Source organism: Spermophilus citellus (genome assembly GCF_964194105.1).
Source record: "Spermophilus citellus genome assembly, chromosome: 7".
NCBI classification, from domain to species: domain Eukaryota; kingdom Metazoa; phylum Chordata; class Mammalia; order Rodentia; family Sciuridae; genus Spermophilus; species Spermophilus citellus.
The window spans coordinates 107090187-107111585 of NC_138188.1; the positions used below are offsets into that span (position 1 = coordinate 107090187).

Below are 21399 nucleotides of genomic sequence, written 5' to 3' on the forward strand. Positions count from 1 at the left end.
CCTTCTGCTTTATAATATAATTTGAACATAACAACATTCTAGAATAAAATCAGGCATGATTTCATCATAGCCAGTATCAAATACTGGGTGAAGCAGATTATACAAAGATTTTTAAAAGAAGAAGGAAAAGAAGCAGGATGGAGAAATCTGTATCCAATAATTCAACCAGTATATTTTGGGCTCCTGTTCTATGCTGGCCACTGGGCTAGACACTGAGGATGAAGACACAAATAAGAGGTCACCTTGGCCCTCAGATTTGCACTCCATTGAGCGTATTCATAAAAATATAACTAAAAGCCAGCAACCACCCCAAAATGGCTGTTGGAATCTTTTGTAACTCATATCTATGCTGTCTTAGTTTCTGTATGTGGAGTCTTACTCTCTTGAGAGAATATATTCTAAATCCTGTTTTCATGAGCCATTAAAAATTTGTGCTAGGCCAGATGTGGTGGTGCACACCTGTAATCTCAGCAGCTTGGGAGGCTGGACAGAAGGATCACGAGTTCAAAGGCAGCCTCAGTAGCAGCGAGGCACTAAGCAACTCAGTGAGACCCTGTCTCTAAATAAAATACAAAATAGGGCTGGGGATGTGGCTCAGTGGTCAAGTACCCCTGAGTTAAATCCCCAGTACAAAATAGAAAAAGAGAGAGAGAGAGAGAGAGAGAGACATGTTTCATGCTTATCCCTAATCAATGTACACTTATGTGTGGACTTCATTGAGTAAAAAATAACCGTGGACAAACTTTGAAGGGAAAGGCAGAAAAAATCTGTTTTGATGGCTTGAAAATAAGTGGAAAGGTTTTTAGGGAAAACCAACAAATTTCCAACGATTTCAGACCTGCCAGTATTCATTCAGGCATGAGATTAGGCCAGAAGAAGAGCCTAGCAAGGGAGAGGTTGGAACCATGTAAGGAGATCCATGAGACCATAGGAGATGAGTTATTGAACTATAAACCCGCCCTGAGGACTGGGGGGTATCACTCAGTGGTAGAACAAGTACTTAGCATACACAGGCCCTGAGTTCAATTCCCAGCACCACCAAAAATAAAATAGCCCTGTAGACCTCTTTGTTAATACGTCTGCCAAACTGAGGTAGAAGAGGAGGTTTGGAGGTATGGAGTTGTGGTAGAAGCAGGTTCTGGAAAGCAGAGCCAGAAATCAGCTCATTCACACTGAGTCATCTGGCCTGGTCTCCTGCCTCCAAGCTCATCCTGCCTGCAGCGTGTCTGGCCAACTGTTTTTTCAACTCTCAAGGGATGGAGATGCTTCAACCTCCCCTGTCATCTGTTCCAGAGCCATTCCTTTTTGCCCTTAGAAGTAGTTGCTTTCTAAGAATGGCAGTGGGAGGGAGGGGTCCCAAAAGAGTGGCAGAGGGGAGACAAGACAAACAGAACAAATCAGTATAAAGAACCCTCCAAAGGAAGAGTGGGGAACAGCCTCCACATTTCACACTTCCTTCCCTCACTGAAATGTGAGCAGCTGGCTCCAAGAATGTGGGGATTCCAGAAGGTAAAACCAGCCATCTGGGAACCCTGTTCTCCCAGATGCCCTGACTGGCACAGGGGAGGGTCCTATTCTGCTCTGAGAAAGCAGCGTGGATCTAAACATCCACCGCTGCCCAAGGGAAGCTGTATTTTGTCCAAGATCTGTAACTTTCACAAATCTCCCTCCAAAGCAATGTTCTGTAAATGAAGGCATGCCTTCCATACCACTTGGTTGTCTTCCATGCACTCTGCCAGAGGAACTAATTTGCATAGCAGTTCTCAGATGCAAAGTCATCTTGGCTAGTCCAAGGGGATTCCATCCAAGTAAAGTTACCATCTCTTCCTCCATTCAGACCTTTCCATCTGCCTCCACCCTCTCAGTCACACGCCCAAAAATGAGTGAAAAAGCCTGTCCAGCCAAAATCACTGTCCAAAAGCCCAAGTGCTCTGTTGTTCTCACTCTATTTTCAAGTTGAGGAGTACTTGGCCTAGTCTTCTTATGCCATTTGTCATCTGGCTTTCAAAGGTCTGCACTACGTCACAGAGCAGACAGGTAGGCAGGGACAGCCTACAGGTGGAGGAAGAGGAAGCAGCCGCAGGGAGCTGGAGACTGTCCAGCAGCCACTACGCCCCACCATGCCTAACTGGCTCCACCTTCCCCATCCCCAGTCTTGGCCTTCTTGACGCCTAGAATCTCATTCCAGTTCACTCCTCCCCAAACCTCTCCTGCCAGGCCCAGGCTGTGCTGAAGCCCTTATCTCCTTTTCAGTCTGGAAGAATAGAGTCCTTTCCTTTGGGGATCTGGGTCAGTCCTGGAAATGACTTTCAGCTGAAATTGCAGCAGAGGAACTTCTGATTGCCACTATGAAATAGCACTCCAGTAGGCTGCCATGGATCCCCTGCCTCTGGAGATCAAAGCAAGAGAAAGGGTCAGGACTGTCACAGAGGATGGGGATCATCTCTTGAGATGCCTCCCAGCTCCAGGACCTGATTTTTAAATGGCAACACCAAGATGCAGATAAAGGTTATATGCAGGCTCCTTGGAGGCAGGGGCTGCCCCTCCTGTGACATCCCATGTGCCTGGGCAAACTTTCTGCAGCATATAAGGGTGCAGCATATAAGGGTGCGTGGAGGGAGTTCAAATCCTGTCCATGTGGAAACTAGATGCTGGGGACCAGTGAGCACTGGCTCTGCCACCTGGTAGATCTATGCAGGAGGGTAGGCCAGAGTGTGGATGTGTGATGAGTCCCTCACCCCCGATTGCAGCACATTACAACCTGTGAAGTGTCCTGTGTGTTTTTAAATAATTCTTACCATGTAAAGATTGTATTACATTTGAATAAATTTTTTTTCATTTTACTTTTGTAATATTGGGGTTTTATAGATTTTTATTTTATGGCCAACTATACTTTTGTAAGGAAATGTTGAAGTCTTGAGTATTTTTATCCTTTTAGAAAACTATGGTTAATGTCAACTGTAAGCACTGATAAATATTATTCATGTGCAATTTTTCTTCCTTTCACTCGGGACTTTTTAAGAAACTGTGTTTTGGCATAGTGTTTTATTTAAAATGCTGCTTCGTTTTACACATTGTGAATACTGAAGATTCTGAAAAATAAAGATGCATTTAAAATCTCTGTGCTGTTACATTGTGGAAATGGTAATGTGCATTGCTTTGCCAAAGTGGTAATTAAATGTTTAATGGTTTAGAACTCCTAGTTCAGAATAGGGGTTCTAGTCATCACTCACAGTGCAGGGCTTCCAGACAAGCCTCCGTTTCCTTGGAAAATGCACTTGGGAATGGTGATCTCCTGCTCAGCTAGGAAATATGGTTATGTTGACAAGATGGTTGCATGCTTGTGGCTCTGCAATAAATGTGTACTGAAAGCACTTGTGATAACGTGGTCCGCATTTTGTTTTTAATCAAACTCCAAATGGCAAGAGAAGTGGAGCCAAAACTCCCTGAGCATTCAGGCAGCAAGATGTGGTGGGAAAAATAGGAGCTTGGAAGCAGAGGAGACTGGGCCAAGTCCTGCTCCTTCAACTACAGGCCCTGAGACTTAGAATTCCTTCATCGTTTGGTCATAACCATTTCCTCATCTACTAAAAAGTATATATGTGTGTGTGTGTGTGTGTGTGTGTGTGTGTGTGTGTGTGTATCTAATTATACTTACTGAGAAATTGTATAATTATATTTACTTCACTTGTGTGAGAGTTTTCAGAATCAAAAGGCATCACTGCTGTCAAGGTCCTTGATAAATGGAGCAGGGAAGTCCAGGAAGGAAGATTCTCACCCACAATTGCCTGATAACAAGAATGATCACAAAAGACTCTGTCAAGGGGGTTGGAGATACAACTCAGTGGCAGGACATTTATCTAGCATGCATGAGGCCCTGGGTTCCACCCCTAGCACCACAAAAAGAAATAGAGAGAGAGAGAGAGAGAGAGAGAGAGAACTACCAAAACCACAACCTTGCATAAAGGCCTCTGCAAAGATATCTGTCCAGTAACTGTTCCACCTTGGACTGGCACCCCTGCTGTTATTGATCTCATAGCTAAGGATGATTGTTTCAAAAGAACCTGTAATCCACCTCAGTTTGCCTTTAAAAATGTACCCTTATCTCAACCTTCTTGAATAAACTATAGTGTTTCCTATGACACACATATTCCATTGCAATGTTCACTCCAGAATAAATTCATTCTCTGGAGAATCTTGGTTTGTATTGAGGTGCAGGGCACATGGATGGTGTGATGATGAAATAACATAATGAATATCAAGCACCTGGAAAATGAGCTGCTCAATCGATATTATTTGCTTCTTCCTTTCTGTCCCTTCCTTGTATCCCTCTCAGAGTCCTCTGCATCTACTCCATGAATGCTGGTGGGTAAACACACAGTGTGTTTTTTCCTCTGCCATGTAGGGAGCAGAATTCTCATCCCAATTTTTGAAATAGTTTTTCTATTATAAAATAATATCTCAATGAAATCCTGTCTCTCAATAAAATATAAAATAGGGTTGGGGATGTGGCTCAGTGGTCAAATGCCCCAAGTTGGATCCCCAGTACCCCCCAAAAAAGTAATACTAATAATATACTGAAGACTTTTAACTACAGAAAAGAATAAAGTTTTCTTCTCGCTGAATATTTTAAAATATAGTATAGTTCATACTGTACTTTTATATCCTTAACCTGACATCCTGAACATTTTCCCGTGACAAGGGAAAATTTTGTAATTTAAAATATTACATTTGATTGTTGGACGGAAGTTGTCCCTGAGGAGATGTATTCTGGGGAATACATAGTTGTATATTTATCCTTGTCCTAGTTCCTAATTATTTTCTTAGACTGAGAATTACTTAGAAATTTTCTCTACTAAGATTTTCTACCTGGAAGGAGAAACCCTTAATTCAGATTTGATATGTATCCCGGGGTTACTCTTCTTCCAGTCCCATTAGGCTCCCCCAGTAAGCGAGCCGGCCCTTAGTCAGGGATCTGCTCAGGTGGGAAAGGTGAAGTCACACTGCCTCCTCGCCCTTCCTGTTATTTCCTCCGCTTAAACTGCACACCTGAATATGCATCGGCCATGATTCAGCCTTTTCTCTCTTATATAAAACTCTGAACCTGCCAGGCACAGAGGTGCACCCCCATAATTCCTGCTCCTTACAAGGTTGAGGCAGGAAGATCCAAGTTTGAGGCCAGCTTCAGCAACATAGGGAGACCCTGCCTCAAAACAAACTTTTAAAAAGAGCTGGGGATATAGCTCAGAGGTAGAATGTCCTGGGTTCAATCCCCAGTACCAGGAAAAAGCCTGTTCAACCCCCAGTACCAGGCTGTAAGAGCCTGTTCAATTCTGAATTCTAGCAAATAAAAGCAGAAAGGGGGCAAATGCCAGAAGTGTTGGAGGGAAATTCTCAAGTTTGGATAAATGGAGTTGGGGAGGTTCTATAATGGAGACTTATTTTTCACCAGTGGTTTCTGAGCTGTTTCATGCATAATTTAGTGGTTGGTTATCATTTGCTCCCCAAAGGAAGGTAGGGCATATTTTGAAATTTTGTCAACCAAGCAAGTTTTGCAAAGCCCCAGATCCTATTTTCCATATTTACTTTGACATACCAGTGAGTCAGATTGCAGGAAGAAGCCTTAAACCCCCAGTGCTTAGCTCAGTAACAATGTTGAGAATTTCGGGAGCTTGCTTGGTGCCTAATACTGTTCTAAGCAATTTCTATGCTTCAGCCCTCACAGTAAAACCCCAAGTAGTTTCTATAATTAGCTCCATTTTGCATGAGAGGAGCAAACCGCCCAAGGTCAAATAGCTGGTAAGCCCAGGAGCTAGGATAGAGCCCAGGCTGCAGGCTGCAGAGACCCAGGCCCCCACCACCAACAGCAGGTGCTGGGAACCCTTCCTCAAACACTGGTAGGAGTCTTCCCAAGGGCTGTTATTTGTATTGCCCGGATTTTGAACTACACCCTGTTCAACAATCAATTTGCTCTTCACAAATCCTTGCAAGATGAATGTCACTGCCCCCAATCACACAGCTGAGAAAGAAATGGTGGGGCTGGAGTTTGACAGTCCAGGGTCATCTTTGTGCATCAGGGTACCTCAGTCAGGGCATGGGAATACTCACGGTTCACAGCCTGAGGGATGTGAGGGCACCAAGAACTGTCCCTAAACCTCATCGGAGATGCTCACCCTGACAGGAGTTCAGGGCTGTGCTGTTTCCCATTTGTTTCATAGTCTCTCTTCCTCGCTTTACCAACCAGACACATCTCTCACACTTCAGCAGTACTACTGACGGGGTCCCGAAATGTGAAAACCTCCTCACTGCCAAAAATAGTGGGAGAGGACATTTAACAATCCATGTCCACGATGACTGTAACAAGTTATCATGAGCCAGGGCACAGCTCCTTATCCACCTCTCCTATGCATTTCTGTAACAGGCGACATGGCACTGTGGATGGGGACCTGGACTCCAGTTGAAGTCTCAGACCTATCATGGAATGGGAGATCAGGCAGGATATCAGTGCTGTTCAATAACCTCACCTCTTCCATTCCCCAAGGAAGAGTTGTGAAAAAGCAAAGTTAAGTACATCAGTGATTGACAATGAAGGTGACAGGACTATGTTCCTGTGACACTCTGTCAAGGATGCACACACCTTATCTAACTATGTTTCAGGCTAGAATAAAGCACACTGATCTTGAACCCATCCTCTCTGCCTCTTCACCATTCCCAGGGGCAAGGACAAGCTTCCAGCAACCTCTCCTTCACCTTGACCTGTTTTCCAGGGGAGGAGACTTGAGTATTGCAAAGAGGGGGAGGTAGGGGATTCCCTATTTGCTTCTGACAGATGAGAAGTACACCTTCTAGTAAAAGGAACATTGAAAGAGGTAAGCTAGTCTCTTTTGTTTTCTTGGACTTTTAATTCAAGTTTCTTTAATACTTTGTGGAAGTGAGGTATAGTTGTACAATTAACCTCACATATTTAAAGAGTGAAGTTTGGACACGTGTACACACACCATGAAATCATCACCACCATCCAACGAGTGAACACATTCATCACCTGCTTTAATGTCCCTCCGTCTCTTCCCTCCTCCTTTCTCCATGCCCCATCCCTAGGCAGTCATGATGTGCCTCTGCCACTACAGATTCGTTTTAGTTTTCTGGAATTGTACATAAATGGAATCATACAGAATTCTGCTGTTTATTTTTGTCTGGCTTCTTTCACTCAGCGTAAATGCTTTGATATTCCTGCGTGAGGGTGCTTGTATCAGTAGTTCACTCCTTTTTATTGCCGAGTTATATTCCATTTAATGGATGTACCACGACTGGTTTATCTGTTCACCTATGCATAGATATTTGCACCATGTGCGGCATTTTTATTCTTACAAATAAAACTGTGATGAACATTTGTGTACCTTCTTTCTTGGGTAAGTACCATGGGATCCCCAAAAATATGCCATCCCAAAATAGGTTTCTTTGGCATATTTGAAGATGGCTATTCTGAGAAACTGCAGACAGGATTAACTCTGAAATTCTGCCTCTTTGTAAAGGAAATTTATGTCTGTAAAAGAAATCTGCATTCATAAAGTAAACAACCAGAGCATATGTAAACAGGCTTTTCTCTCCCATAGGCCCTCTCCTATCTAAGAAAGGTTTTTTGTTTTTTGTTTTTTTTTTGTACCAGGGTTGAACTCAGGGGTACTCACCCACTGAGCCACATCCTCAGCCCTATTTTGTATGTTATTTAGAGACAGTGTCTCACTGAGTTGCTTAGCCCCTCACTTTGGCTGAGGCTGGCTTTGAACTGCAATCCTCCTGCCTCAGCCTCCCAACCCACGGGATTACAGGCGTGGGACACTGTGCCTGGCTAGGAAAGAGCTTTCCACAGGAAAAAGAGATTGGGGTATGACACCTGGCCTGGACAGATGACCACATTTGGCAGCTCTCTGGGAGACTGTCTGCATAACATGACCACCCTTGCTCTCTATGCACCTGCTCCTCCAGCCTTCCATGGCCTGCTGTACCTCTCTTCTACTCCCCCAGACCCAAACCCCAATCCCACTGTCCAGCTCAGACAAGCTTCTCTTGCCCAGCCCTTCTCTGAACCTCATTCTTTGTGTATGGCTCCCATGTTTCTTCCTCTTATTTTTCCTCCTGCTAATCTACCTATTGAGGGCTTATTTCACATAGGGAAATTATCAAAATCTCACAGTGGAAAGAATAAATGTAAAGCTTCCCTATGACACGTAGGAGTGGCTGGCTGATCGTATAATAAGGGCTTGCTGCACTGAGAACTGCCTCGATCTTTCTCTCTCTTTTTTTTTAATTTAATTTTGATCTGTTATTTTTAGATAGACATGACAGTAGAGTGGATTTTGACACATCACACATACATGGAGTATGTACCTTTGCATTTTTGTGGTTGTACGTGATGCGGAGTTTCACTAGTCACATAGGCATATATGAATATAGGAAAGGTACGTCCAATTCCTTCTACTGTCTTTCCACCCCCCCCTTCCCCACTCCCCCCTTCCTCCAGTGAGCCTCCCCTACTCTTCTCCCCTCTGGCCTATTGTAAGTTAGCCTCTGTGTATCAGAGAGAACATTTGGCCTTTGGTTTGGGGGGATTGGCTTATTTTCCTTAGCAGGATAGTCCCCAGATCCACCCATTTACTGGCAAAAGTCATAAAGTCATTCTGTTTTATGGCTGAGTAATACTCCATTGTGTATATACACCACATTTTCTTTACCCATTCATCTGTTGAAGGGCACCTAGGTTGGCTCCATAGTTATTGGGAATTGAGCTGCTATAAACATTGATGGGGCCGCGTCACTGTAGTATGATGATTTTAAGTCCTTTGGGTGTAGACCGAGGAGTGAGATTGCTGGGTCAAATGGTGGTTCCATTCCAAGTTTTCTGAGGAATTTCCATACTGCTTTCCAGAGTGATTGTACTAATTTGCAGTCCCACCAGCAATGTCTGAGTGTGCCTTTTCCCCCACATCCTGGACATATTTATAGTTACTTGTATTCCTCATTGTTGCCATTCTGACTGGAATGAGAGGAAATCTCAGTGTAGTTTTGACTAACATTTCTCTAATTGCTGTAGAGGTGAACATTTTTTCATATATTTGTTGATCATTCATATTTCTTCTTCTGTGAAGTGTCTGTTGAATTCCTTTGACCATTTATTGATTGGGTTACTTGTTGTTGTTGTTTAGTTCTTTTTATATCCTGGAGATTAATGCTCTATCTGAGGTGCAGGTAGCAAAGATTTTCTCCCATTCTTTAGGTTCTCTTTTCATGCTCTTGATTATTTTCTTTGCTATGAAGAAGCATTTTAGTTTGATACCATCCCATTTATTGAGTCTTGATTTTACTTCTTGCACTTTAGGAGTCTTGTTGAAGAATTTGGTTCCTAAACTGACGTGATGGAGATCTGGGCCTACGTTTTCTTCTCGTAGGCACAGGGTTTCTGGTCCAATTCCTAGGTCTTTGATCCACTTTGAGTTGAGTTTTGAGATAGGGGTCTAATTTCATTTTGTCACACTATGCTGTTTCTCAAAGTGGTTGTTTCATTTTACCTTGTCACCAGCTGAGAGTTGGAGAGCTCCTGGGGTTCTATAGCCTCACCATGCTTGGTATGGTCAGCCTTTTTACTTATATTTTTATTAATAATAATAATTATTATATTAATATCGTTGTTGGTGGTGCTGGGATTGAACACAGGGCCTTCGCACACTCCACCACTGAGCCTCACCCCCAGCCTTTTTAACATGAGCTGTTTTAAGTGTACAAAGGTGCTGTAAGGTTTTAATTTGCATTTTCCTAATGACTAATGATGTTGATCATCTTTCCACATGTTTATTTGCCATTCATAAATCCTCTCCAGTGAAGGGTCTCTTCACTCTTTTTCCCTCTTTTCTTTTAATTGGGTGGTTTGCTTTCTTATTGGATTTTAGGGGTTCTTTGTGTATCCTAGATTTGCCAATATCTTAAGATTTTCTTGTATTTTTTTCTTCAAAAAGTGTTACCATTTTTATTAAATTCTGTCAAGACTGTTGAATACCATAAATTCATATTCATCTTTCATTTGGGCTCAAGTCTCTCCTTCACTTGTGTGTGTGTGTGTGCACGCGCGCGTTTTCTGTGTGTGTGTTCTGTATGTGTGTATGTGCTCTGTGTGGTGTGTGTGTGTGTGTGTTCTCTGTGTGTATGTGCTCTGTGTGGTGTGTGTGTGTGTGTTCTCTGTGTGTATGTGCTCTGTGTGTGTTCTCTGTGTGTGTGTATGTGCTCTGTGTGTGTGTGTGTATGTGTGTGTGGTGCTGGGCACAAGACCCAGGGTCTCACACTTGCTGGGCAAATGCTCTGCCACTCAGCTACATCCCAGCCCAAGTCTCTTCATTATCATTGACAACTTCTCTATTTTAAAAAATTTCTAACATCGATTTTAACACAGATCCTCTAGCAGGAAAACACTGTAAACTCTTCTGTAAATGGTTCATTTAACAATCATTAACACATAATTTTGTAAATCCAAAACCTATCTTGTACTAAGGCACTTCCACACTTTTGTTCCCCTCTCTGTCTTTCTCTGAATTTTCTCATTCTAACAATAACTCACATTTACTCTAAACCCTTCCTCTCTAACATTTGGCTTTGTGTTTAATAATTGTCAAACTTTGACTATCTCTCTAATGTATGATATCAGTAATAATCATGACATCTCGATGCCAAATAAATTTTTAAACTTAGATCTCACAGAAATTTTTTTTAAATTAAAAAAATACAACTCAAATTTATATTTCAGATGCAGAAAAAATAACAAAAGGCTTTCAAGCTTAAAAATACATGAGGGTAAAATTCTGTGGGGGAGGTAGAATGATATGCAAGTTCAGAAAGTAAAAGGAATAATGTAAAATTTCCAATTGTTACAGAACTCATTGCTGTATTTTTTTTAGTTTCTATTGGCTGCATTTAAAGGAATAGTTTCATTTTTTAAATGTCGGTATTTACAATATGCCAGAAATTATATCTTTTACAGCTTTTTAAATCATAATGACTCTTTCTACATGTCAACATAAAAATGGTGAGGGTGTAACTAAGTTTTTCAGAGAATGTGTGGTTAAAAAATATGTAATATTGGAGAAAAGATAACCTGTTAAACAATGGAGCTGGGAAAACTGGAAATCCATATATAGCAGAATGAAATTGAACCCCTATCTCAGACCCTGCACAAAACTCAACTCGAAGTGGATCAAAGACCTAGGAATTAGACCAGAGACCCTGTGCCAATACTCCATCATGTTGGCTTAGGAACCAACTTCCTTAACAAGACTCCTAAAACACAAGAAGCAAAATCAGGAATCAATAAATGAAATGGTATCAAAAACTAAAAAGCTTCTTCATAGCAAAGGAAACAATCAAGAACGTGGAAAGAGAGCCTACAGAATGGGAGGAAATCTTTACCACATGAACCTCAGATAGAGCATTAATATCCAGGATATAGAAGAATTCAAGAAACTTAACACCAAAAAAAGCAAATAACTCACTCAATAAATGGGCAAAGGAACTGAACAGACAGTTCACAGAAGAAGAAATATGAATGGTCAACATCTCTAGCAATTAGAGAAATGCAAATTGAAACTACACTAAGATTTCTTCTCACTCAGTAAGAATGGCAATTACCAAGAATACAAGCAACAGTAAATACTGGTGAGGGTGTAGGGGGAAAGATACACTCATACATTGCTGGTGGGACTGCAAATTGGTACAACTACTCTGGAAAGCAGTGTGGAGATTCCTGTAAAAGGTAAGAATAGTTCTATCATTTGACCCAGTTACCCCACTCCTTAGTATATATTCAAAGGATTTAAAATCAGAAAACTATAATGGCACAGCCACATCAATGTTTATAGCGCTACAATTCACAATTGCTAAGCTATGGAACCAACCTTCAATAGGATAGATGATAGGATAAAGAAATTATGGCATATATACAGAATGGAATATTACTCAGCCATAAAGAAGAATGACTTTATAACGTTTACTACTAATGGATAGATCTGGAGACTATCATGCTAAGTGAAATAAGCCAATCCCCGCAAAATCAAAGGTCGAATGTTTTTGCTGATACGTGGAAGCTAAACCACAATTAGGAGGTGGAGGAAGAAGAGAAGTTCAGTATATTAGACAAAGGGGAATGAAGGGAAGGGAGGAGGATAGGAATAGAAAAGACAGTGGAATGAGTTTGACATAATTTTCTTATGTACATACATGAAAAAAACAAGGAAATCCCACCATTGTGTGCATCCACAAGAATGGGGTTCTGATTAGAATAAGATATAAATATGCAAGTATAATTTTATCCAAGCTGATTTTACTGTCATGTATAACTAAAATGAATCAATTTTTTTTTTAAAAAAAAAAGGAAGAATACACCCTGAGCAGGAGGAAGATTCCCACCCTTCGCCCAGACCATTAGTGCCAGCTGTGGAGGGGCAGAGAGTGCCAGGGAGGAATTCTAGGACCCTGGGCCTTTTCCCAGCACTTGAGATAGGAAAAGGAATGAAGAAGGGAAAGTAGTTGAATCCCAGGAGCTTTGGGAATTCTGTCCAAAATGCCTGTCTCACCTGTTAGTTTCAGTTCCTGAGAGCCTCAGTCCCTTACTTCTTTGAGGTAAGGTCCTGAAAACCTTTATTGTAATGCATAGATAGTCACACTTTAGTAAAAATTTGGTTTGTCTGATGATATTTTAACAACCCAGGAAATCTAGGACATCAAAACAGACAAGACAATGGGAGAGAGAGGGAGAGGGAGAGAGAGAGAGAGAGGGAAAGGGAGAAGGGGAGGAGGGAGGGGAGGGGGAGGGAGATGGGAGGGAGAGGGAGAGAGGGAGAAAAGGAAAGGAAAGGGTAAGACAAGAAAAGAAAAAATAAAGAAAAGAAAAATCAGAGGTGTGGTAGTAGCCCCAAGGGTCATCTGACCAAGCACCTGGCGGGGAGCACAGAGCCACTGGGGAAAGGGAGCATCTGGGAGGGACTGAGTTATCTTTGCTGACCGCCTTGTTCCCCCAGAATGAGCCCTGCCACTCCTACTGAAGAATCACCTCCAACAAAGAGAAAGACATAAGACTACAAGACGTCATGTAATATTACATTGAGATGGACAAATCTATTGAAATTTAAAATATGCATACTCCTTAAGCAATTTTATTTTTCAGAATTGTGTCTGTCATTATAGTGGTATCCATATAAGGATAGTCTTTGCAACCTGGTAACGTAAGGTTGAAAACATCCTAAAGTCTCCCAGGAGGGATTTGGGTAATTGGTGGAGTGATTATTGGGGAAAAGACAACAGGGACCCTCTTGAGGATTTAGTGTGAAGCAAAAAGAGCTGGAGCAGAAGTCATGCAGGTGGCAGGCATGCTGCTGAGGACATACTGGGCACACGTTAAAGTCCACATCAGGTTCCAGTTGAGGTGTAACAGCACTATGTCAGAATAAAACTTCTGAGGTGCAAGAGATTTCAACCCAGTGTATGTAATCATTCTTATAATTTTACTATTAAGATTGGTAAAGTCAAAAGTTTGACATCATCGTGCAGATACAGTGACCGCTCATTGTGATCTCCTGTATGACTGCTCTTGTGGTCACTTGGCTGCAGCTTTGTCATAAGAAACAGATGCCCCCTTTCCACTAAGAACAGTAGAGAAGTCAGAGATTTCTTGCTGTTACATTTTCTTGCACTTTTTCTTTTCTTTATTCTCTATAGATTCCTTATTATGTCTGGATCAAAGGTGATTTAATCATGGATATTGCATATGATTTGGTAACTTTTCTGCTTATGAAATGTTTAAGTGGAAAAGCTGATGTTCTTCCTTCACAAAATTCATTTTCATTAGATGTGAATTCCCAAAAACAATTTCTTCTTGAAAGATTCATAAAATAAATGGGATTAAGTTCCAAAAATTAAACATAATTCTTAAAGATTATTCTATTTGATAAAATGAATGCAAAATAGACATCGAACCAACTGACAAATATTAGAGTTATGATTTAATCAAATCTCTATTATTCTGCCTTGGATTATTGAAAATTGTTTAACACGTATTGGCTCACAAAGATTATAATATTCTTCCTTGAAGTTATCTAGCTAACATTCTCACTCAGTATTCTTTTTAACACTCAGTCTTTTTCCCAATTTATTTGCTATTTTATTTTTTTAATATATATATTTTTTTAGTTCTTGGCGGACACAACATCTTTGTTTGTATGTGGTGCTGAGAATCGAATCCAGTGCCTCACGCATGCTAGGTGAGTGTGCTACCACTTGAGCTACATCCCCAGCCCCTATTTGCTATTTTAAAATGTTTAATTGGTTTTGAACACTGTTACAATTTGGAAATTCCCCCAAAAGCTCCTGTGTTGATGAAGGAACATTCAGAGGTGAAATGATGAGATTATGACAGCTGTAACCTAATCAGTCCATCCCAATTTGAATGGACTGACTGCAATGGTAACTATAAGTGAGATGTGGTTAGAGGAGGTGGGTTCTGGGGGCTGCCCTGGAAGTGTTCCTCCTCCCCGCTCCCCCCCCCCCATTTCCCGGTGGTCATGAATGGAGCCATGCTCCTCAGCCACATCCTTTCATCTTGACGTTCTGCCTCACCTTGGACCCGGAGTAGTGGGCAGCCCACCATGGACTGAACTTCTGAAACTTTGAGCCAAAATAAACTTTTCCTCTTCTAGGTTGCTTTTATCAGGTATTTTGGGGACAGTGACAAAAACTGACACAAACATAAAAACAGCAGTTTTCACAACCATCATTCATTATTGTGTCACGTTAGTCTTACAAAACTAAATGTACAAATATGGTTTCACTGGCTGAAAGAACTTTAATATATGAAGCATAAAAGAGATTTTTCCCCCTTAGTTTATCTAGACATTTATAGTGAGGATCATCTATTAATAAATCTAGATAGCAGGTATTGTGCACGTTGCTGATATTAACATTCTAAGTACACACAATGATGACCTTGTGTAACCATGACTGGACCAGGCACGGGCTCATGTGATACTGAAGTCTGCCTTCAGCTATTTTGACTTCCAAAAGCTAAGGTTGAAGGTCAATTCCTAGATTTGAAGCTGAAGATAAAGACCAAAGTCAAACTTTGATAGATTCTCTATACACACTTATAGGTAAATACAGACAGTCCTCAGCTTAATAAGGTTCCACTTGGAATTTTCTATTTTTTTTTTTGACTTTGCAATGGTGTGAAATCAATATGAATTCAGTAGAAACCATACTTTAAATTTCCAGTTTTGATATTTTTCCCTGGCTGGTGACAGACAGTTTGATACTCTTTTAAAGTATAACACAGTGGCAGTGAGGTGAAGTTCTCAGCCAGCATATGAGATAGTCAATGTCTTCTTATGCAGTAGGCCTTGTGTTAGATGATTTTGGCTAATTCTACGGGTTCTAAGTGCATTTAAGGTGGGTAAGGCTGAGCTATGATGTTTGTTAGGTAAGGCATATTAACTCATTTTGACTTATGGTATTTTCAATTTACAATGGATTTATAGGGTTGTAACCCCATTGTAATTTAAGGAAGATCTGTGTACATATACCTGTATGCATATATGTTCCTGTCTACTTCCAGCTGTCTCAAAAAAGGGAATTTAGGACCTAGGAATGAGAACTGGGAAACAAATATAATGATAATGCTATGTATATTTATAATATATTATAAATTTACACACACACACACACACACACACACACACACACACACACACATATATATATACTTGAAGTTAGAAGAAAGTATTTTGAATGTATTCACCATAAAAAATGATAAATGTTTAAGCAGATAAATGTTTACCACGATTTGTATACATGTATGGAAACATCACATGGTGTCCCATAAATATACACAATTTTTATGTCAGTTAAAAATAATTTTAAAAGAAAAGAATAAGAGACTTGCTTTTTAACTGTAATACTGTATACTTTTGTACTGTTTTGTTTTGATTTTTTACCCTGAATTTCAGTGTTCCAAAAGGGGAGCTTCCAGCAGAGATGATACCCAGTTCTATTAACTGATGGGTCATGTATCTGGGTTCAGAGCCCCAGCAATTCCTGAGATTTGGGGGAGTTTATCCACTCAGCTCTCCCAGGAAGACATGTCCCTAGGTCCCTGTGTGAGGCTGATGATAGATTCATTGTCCTCCAGTTTTCCAGATGAACCACCCCTGTGTAGTTTTTATGTCTATGGCCAAAATTTCCTTCAGAGGATTAAACTAGGTACACTCCCACCAGTAGTGAATTCTCCTTTTATTATTACTAACCCTAGTAGCTACCACTGATGGGTACTTATAACCTAGCAGCCTTCACTTCTGGGGATGCCTCCTAAAGACAAGATATATGTATAAGGTCTGTTTTAGTCAGTTTTTCCATTGCTGTGACTAAAAGACCAGAACAACTGTAGAAGAGGAAATTTTTCCGGGAGCTCACAGTTTCAGAGACTGAGGTCCATAGAAGGCCAGCCATTCCTCGGGGCTCCAGATGAGGCTGAGCATCGCGGCAGGAGAGTGTGTCACAGGGAGGCAGCTCACATGGTGATTAGAAAGCAGAGAGACTTCACTCTCCAGATACAAATATATACCCCAAAGCCACGCCCCCATGCCCACCTCCTCCAGCCACACTCTACCCGCCTTCAGTTACCACTCAGGGAATCCCTATCAGGGGATTAATTCAGATTGGGTTATGATTCTTAAAAACCCAATCATTTCTCCTCCGAACCTTCTTGCATCATCTCACACAAGAGCTTTTGGGAGACACCTCACATCCAATCCATAACAAGGTCCCTAATAGTATGCTTTGGTAAAGGAATTTTTGAAACAAATGAGAATGGTTTAAATAAATTATGACAAATTTATGTAGCAGGAGGCTACATTTATATAATAGAGAAATAAATTTAAGTAACAGAATGAATACTCTTATGTAATGGAATTTATATAATACTGCCTAGGATTTTCAACCTTTTAAAAGTAAATCAGTGATGTAAATAAATGAAACATATAAAAATCAAACTTTCTCTCAAGTTCTCTCAAGAAGAGAGAAAGGGCAGCAGCAGAAAGGGTTCCTGGGGTTTCCAGAAGAATTTTTAAACAATGTTAAGTATATAAAGTTATGGGTTAAAATCAAAATAAAGCCATACACACAGTCTGTCTTAATTTCATAAAATATTTTCAAACTCATATATAACCGTAGAAAAAGTCTAGAAAAGAACATAGTAGAATAATGATGATAGTTTTCTCAGTTAGATATCGGGATATTAATATTTTCTTTTTATTAGGTTTATGCTTTTGTTTTCCAAGATTATTTCTTCTCCTCCTCCCCATTCCTCTCCCTCTTGCTCTTCTTTTTACTTACAAAGAGAGGTGCATGTTGCATGGTGCCTGTTCCCATCTTGGCTGCAGCCTGCCTGTCTTGGCTGGGAGCATATATGCATTTCTGTCCTCCAAAATTCTTTATTTAACATGTACCATGGTCAAAATCAGGGTGAAGTTATTTTAAAGAGGTTTTTATTCCTTTCTTCCCTAATATTCACTCCAACATTTAGTTGGTAACAAGATCTCAGAGACTTATTCTTCTGATGTTGTCTCTCCCATGATAAAAAATATTATAAAATACATTTTACAAAGTTATAATTAAGACTAAATGCAGAGTTTCAGTTGCTATCCTTATACAGAGGTTCATGCTCTAATCAAGTGGTTAACGATGATTACATTTCCTTTCCTTGTGTTCTTTTTGTTTTTCCTGTTGCTGATGGTTATCCATCTGATTGTTGAATGGAGGAGGAGAGAGGGAGGGGATGAAGCAAAGGATGTTGGGACAGTTGTTAAAGTTGTTTCTTGATCCAGGGGGTTGTTACAAAGGTGTTGGCCCTAGGTCCACTAACTATACTTTCATATGGTTTTTCTGTGCTTTAGTTTACCCACAAAACCAAATGTTTAGATAAATCATGAAACAAGAACAAAACTTGAAGGTCTAGCTTATGCGTGGATCTCCATCTTCCTCATATCTACTCCCTTCAATTTTTGATTCATTCTGAAATCCCTCGGGTATTTAGGTTTGACCCACATCCACTCTTAACAGATGACTGCTGTCACTCCATCTGCTTTCTGTCTTTATGTACAGTTGGCCCCCTCTGTTCACAAGTTCCACATCCACAGAGCCAACCAACCACAGATAGAACATATTTCTGAAATGCAGACACTTTTCTAGTCATTTTTCCCTTATGGACAAAGCACAACAACTAATTTATATAGATTTACATTGCATTAGGCATTATAAGTAATCTAGAGATGATTTAATGTATATGAAGGATGTGCATAAATTATTTGCAAATACTACTCCATTTTACATAAGGGACTGGAGCATCCACATATTTTGGTAGCCATGTGTATGTGTGTGTGTGGTGGGGGTGTTCTGGAGCTAATTCCCTGAGAATACTGAAGGACAACTGCACTGTGATACGGGATTATAGTTACATCTTAGCTTTATTGAAAACAGTGACATAACTTTTGTGTTCTATTCTGTTTTGGGGGTGATTTTGAAAAAAAAAATGTAAGAAATATCTTCACAACATCATTTAAAATTCCTAAGTCTCTGCCTTAGATTTTTGTATAATCGTGGTAAGATTTCTATAACCTCCATTCTCTAAATTTTCTGCAATGAATATGTATGGCTTTAATAATAAGAAAATGCTCGCTCTGTCTCTCTTTCTCTCTCTCTCTCTCTCAACACAAAACTCTCCAAGAAGGCCTGGAGCTCTGGATCCAGCATCTGCCTCTGGCAGAGGAAGCCCACTTGCTTTTCACACTCAGACCACCACACCCTCCTTTTCCAGAAGCACTCTGAGGGTCCTCAATTCTGGGACAGAGCTGGTTACTAAAGTCTTTGGCAACCATGCCAGCTCATCTGCATACAGTGTGGAGCCTCTCAATAGATTCTGAATGGTTATGCTTTTCAAAGCCTGTGTTTCCAGAAAATTTAGTGTGTGTGTGTGTGTGTGTGTGTGTGTGTGTGTGTGTTTGAGTGCGTGTGTGTATTGCCAAAGGTTTATATTCCCAGTGATGCCATTCCAACAATAGGTGGTGGGCATTCCCTAGGAATTCTCATGATTATACATAAACTTTCCAGTCCTTAAGACTTAACATACCCTGAATGCCCTGAGAGGTGGACACCTGGACCCTATATCCTATAACACTTTTGAACTTCTTTGGCTGCCAACAGGCCCAAAGGAATCGGAGATCCCAGGATCTAAGATGTCCCCACTGCCCCCTGTCAGCTCTGGACTCTTGAGGCTAACAGGAAATAGCAATCCCAAAGCAGCAGATATTCACATTTCCTGAGGTTTCTCTGACTGGGCTCCCCTTGGGCTCTGGGGATGCCGCCCATTTCTGTCTCAGGTAAGCAGGAAGACCTCCAGGAAGGCTCTGTTCCTCCCCCTCCTCTACTTCAGGCACTTTCAAGCTTCAAGTGCTTCTGCCTCCACTCCCAAGAGCCTCCACTTCCTCCAACCCTCAGACCATAGGCTTTATAGCCCCTCTACAATTAGATTCCGCTGGGAATCTTAGGAGAATTGATCCAGCCAATTAAGTTAGGAAATTGCTCTCTAAAATTAACATGTCCATCAATCTCATCCAAAATGGCAGCATTGATTTGGTGGGCTGAAGCTTTAAGGTTATTTTTATTTAATCCAACAGAAACTACATTAGGCTTCCCCCACTTCACAGGTTTACTCATTTCCCAATTTGGTTTTATTAAGCTTAGCACTGAAGCTATCTCATAAAATAACCCTCATCAATACTTTCCTGCAGGATTCCCCCATCTCCACCCTGGAGATATTGCCAGGAAAAGCTGCTGAGGTAACACGCATAAATCTCTCCTGCCACTTGCCTTTGGTGTACTCTGTGTCCCCATTTGTGAATTTGTTTATTCCCAACCTCTTTTTCAAAAAAAGGATTAGGACAATATGTGTGCATGTGTACACAAACCCACATATGGAAAGATATCCCCTATTAAAGTCACACTCTACTTGGGTCATTTCCTCCACCTTGAGAAGCCATCTGTTACCCCGGAGCATTGTTCTAATGGCCAGGACCATGCCAAGAGGGGCCCACACACATATGCGCAAAGACAGAGTTACATCTGGAGACTGGATATCATCTTTAATTAATAATGCCACAGTCCAACATCCTTTCTGTTGCTGTAGCAGATGGTGACTGTGTGTGCGCACATGCGCATGTGTGTGTGTGTGTGTGTGTGTGTGTGTTCCTGAAGAGATGAGGGGCCAGCATAGACTCCCAAGCAGGTCTCAGCTAACGACTCTGCTTAGCAGCAACTGGAAGATGATCTCTATAGGGACACAAAGGCCAGACTGTGCCTCTTATGGTATTGAGCCTTCCTTCCTCCCAGGCCACCTTTTGTTTCTTCTGGGCAAGGCTGAGACCTGTATGTACTAGGTCAGGTTAAAGGGCTTCTCAGAAAAGACCAGCCTCCGGTTCCCAGTTCTTACTGCCTCTGACCAGAGGAATATCCCTGGGTGAAATACAAATAGCTAGGCCAAGGCAGACCACCTGGGCAGCACTGGTCCCCTATGTCATACTGGGGCAGCACCACAATGGTCCAGCACTGGGCAGAGATCCAGAGCCACTGGGCCATTTGATAAGTTCTTTTCAGAGACAATCTAAATGTAGACAAGGCCTTTCTTCCGGCCAGCCACAGCGGGTCAGACTTGGCTGTGGCAGACACTGGAAGTCATTTCCAACCCAACCCCAACCCCAACCCAACAGCCTGCCCTCCTGACACTGCCATCTCCACTCTTCTCAATTCCTCACGTGCCCAGTAGGTCTGCAGCTCAAACATGGCAGGGGAGGGTCATCATGATGGTGGTCACAAGGAGGCCATGAGAGACCTGGGCTAAGCTGGATCTGCAGCCATGTGCCGGCCCTGAAGCCAGCCCTCTCCCCCATGGTCACCGCCAGCCAGAGCTCTCTGAAGCCAGATTGGATCCCCACAGGCCAGGCAACAAGTTCTTGGCCTAGTGCAGAGGGAGAAAACCAAAGTGGCTCCACGGTCCCATCTCCACTGCTCTGTGCCTTGGGAAGGCAAGGAGCCCAAGTCCCAGGATGGTAGGATCAGCTGTTGGGGAAGCACCGCTGTCCAGGTGAGGCCTCAGGCCGGAAGCTGGGCTTGTTCAGCGGGCTGGGGTAGTAGGTGGTCGTGTAGACATTGGTCTGCTGTAGTGGGTAGAAGTTGGCTCTGTCATCAGGGATCAGGTTATTTTTGTTCAGGGTCTGTGGGAAGAAGAAATCAGAGAGAAAGGGGTTAGGGGAGAGGTAGGGA

At 41.6% G+C, this 21399-nt stretch overlaps 2 protein-coding genes across 4 annotated transcripts in view; one reads left to right on the top strand and one right to left on the bottom strand.

The window, feature by feature from the left end:
* The window catches only part of SLC49A4 (solute carrier family 49 member 4), a 130074-nt gene extending 111121 nt beyond the window's left edge, over positions 1-18953 (top strand). For both annotated transcript variants that reach the window (XM_081302821.1, XM_081302823.1), the window contains 2 exons: positions 14227-14297; positions 18812-18953. In XM_081302821.1, coding sequence (XP_081158947.1) covers positions 14227-14267 — 41 coding nt within the window. In that variant the 3' untranslated portion in view covers positions 14268-14297; positions 18812-18953. The remainder of the gene's footprint in view (positions 1-14226; positions 14298-18811) is intronic.
* A 153-nt stretch (positions 18954-19106) lies between these two features.
* Positions 19107-21399, bottom strand: part of SEMA5B (semaphorin 5B) — a 116181-nt gene continuing 113888 nt past the window's right edge. For both annotated transcript variants that reach the window (XM_081302806.1, XM_081302805.1), the window contains one exon: positions 19107-21350. In XM_081302806.1, the coding sequence (XP_081158932.1) occupies positions 21192-21350 (159 nt within the window). In that variant the 3' untranslated portion in view covers positions 19107-21191. The remainder of the gene's footprint in view (positions 21351-21399) is intronic.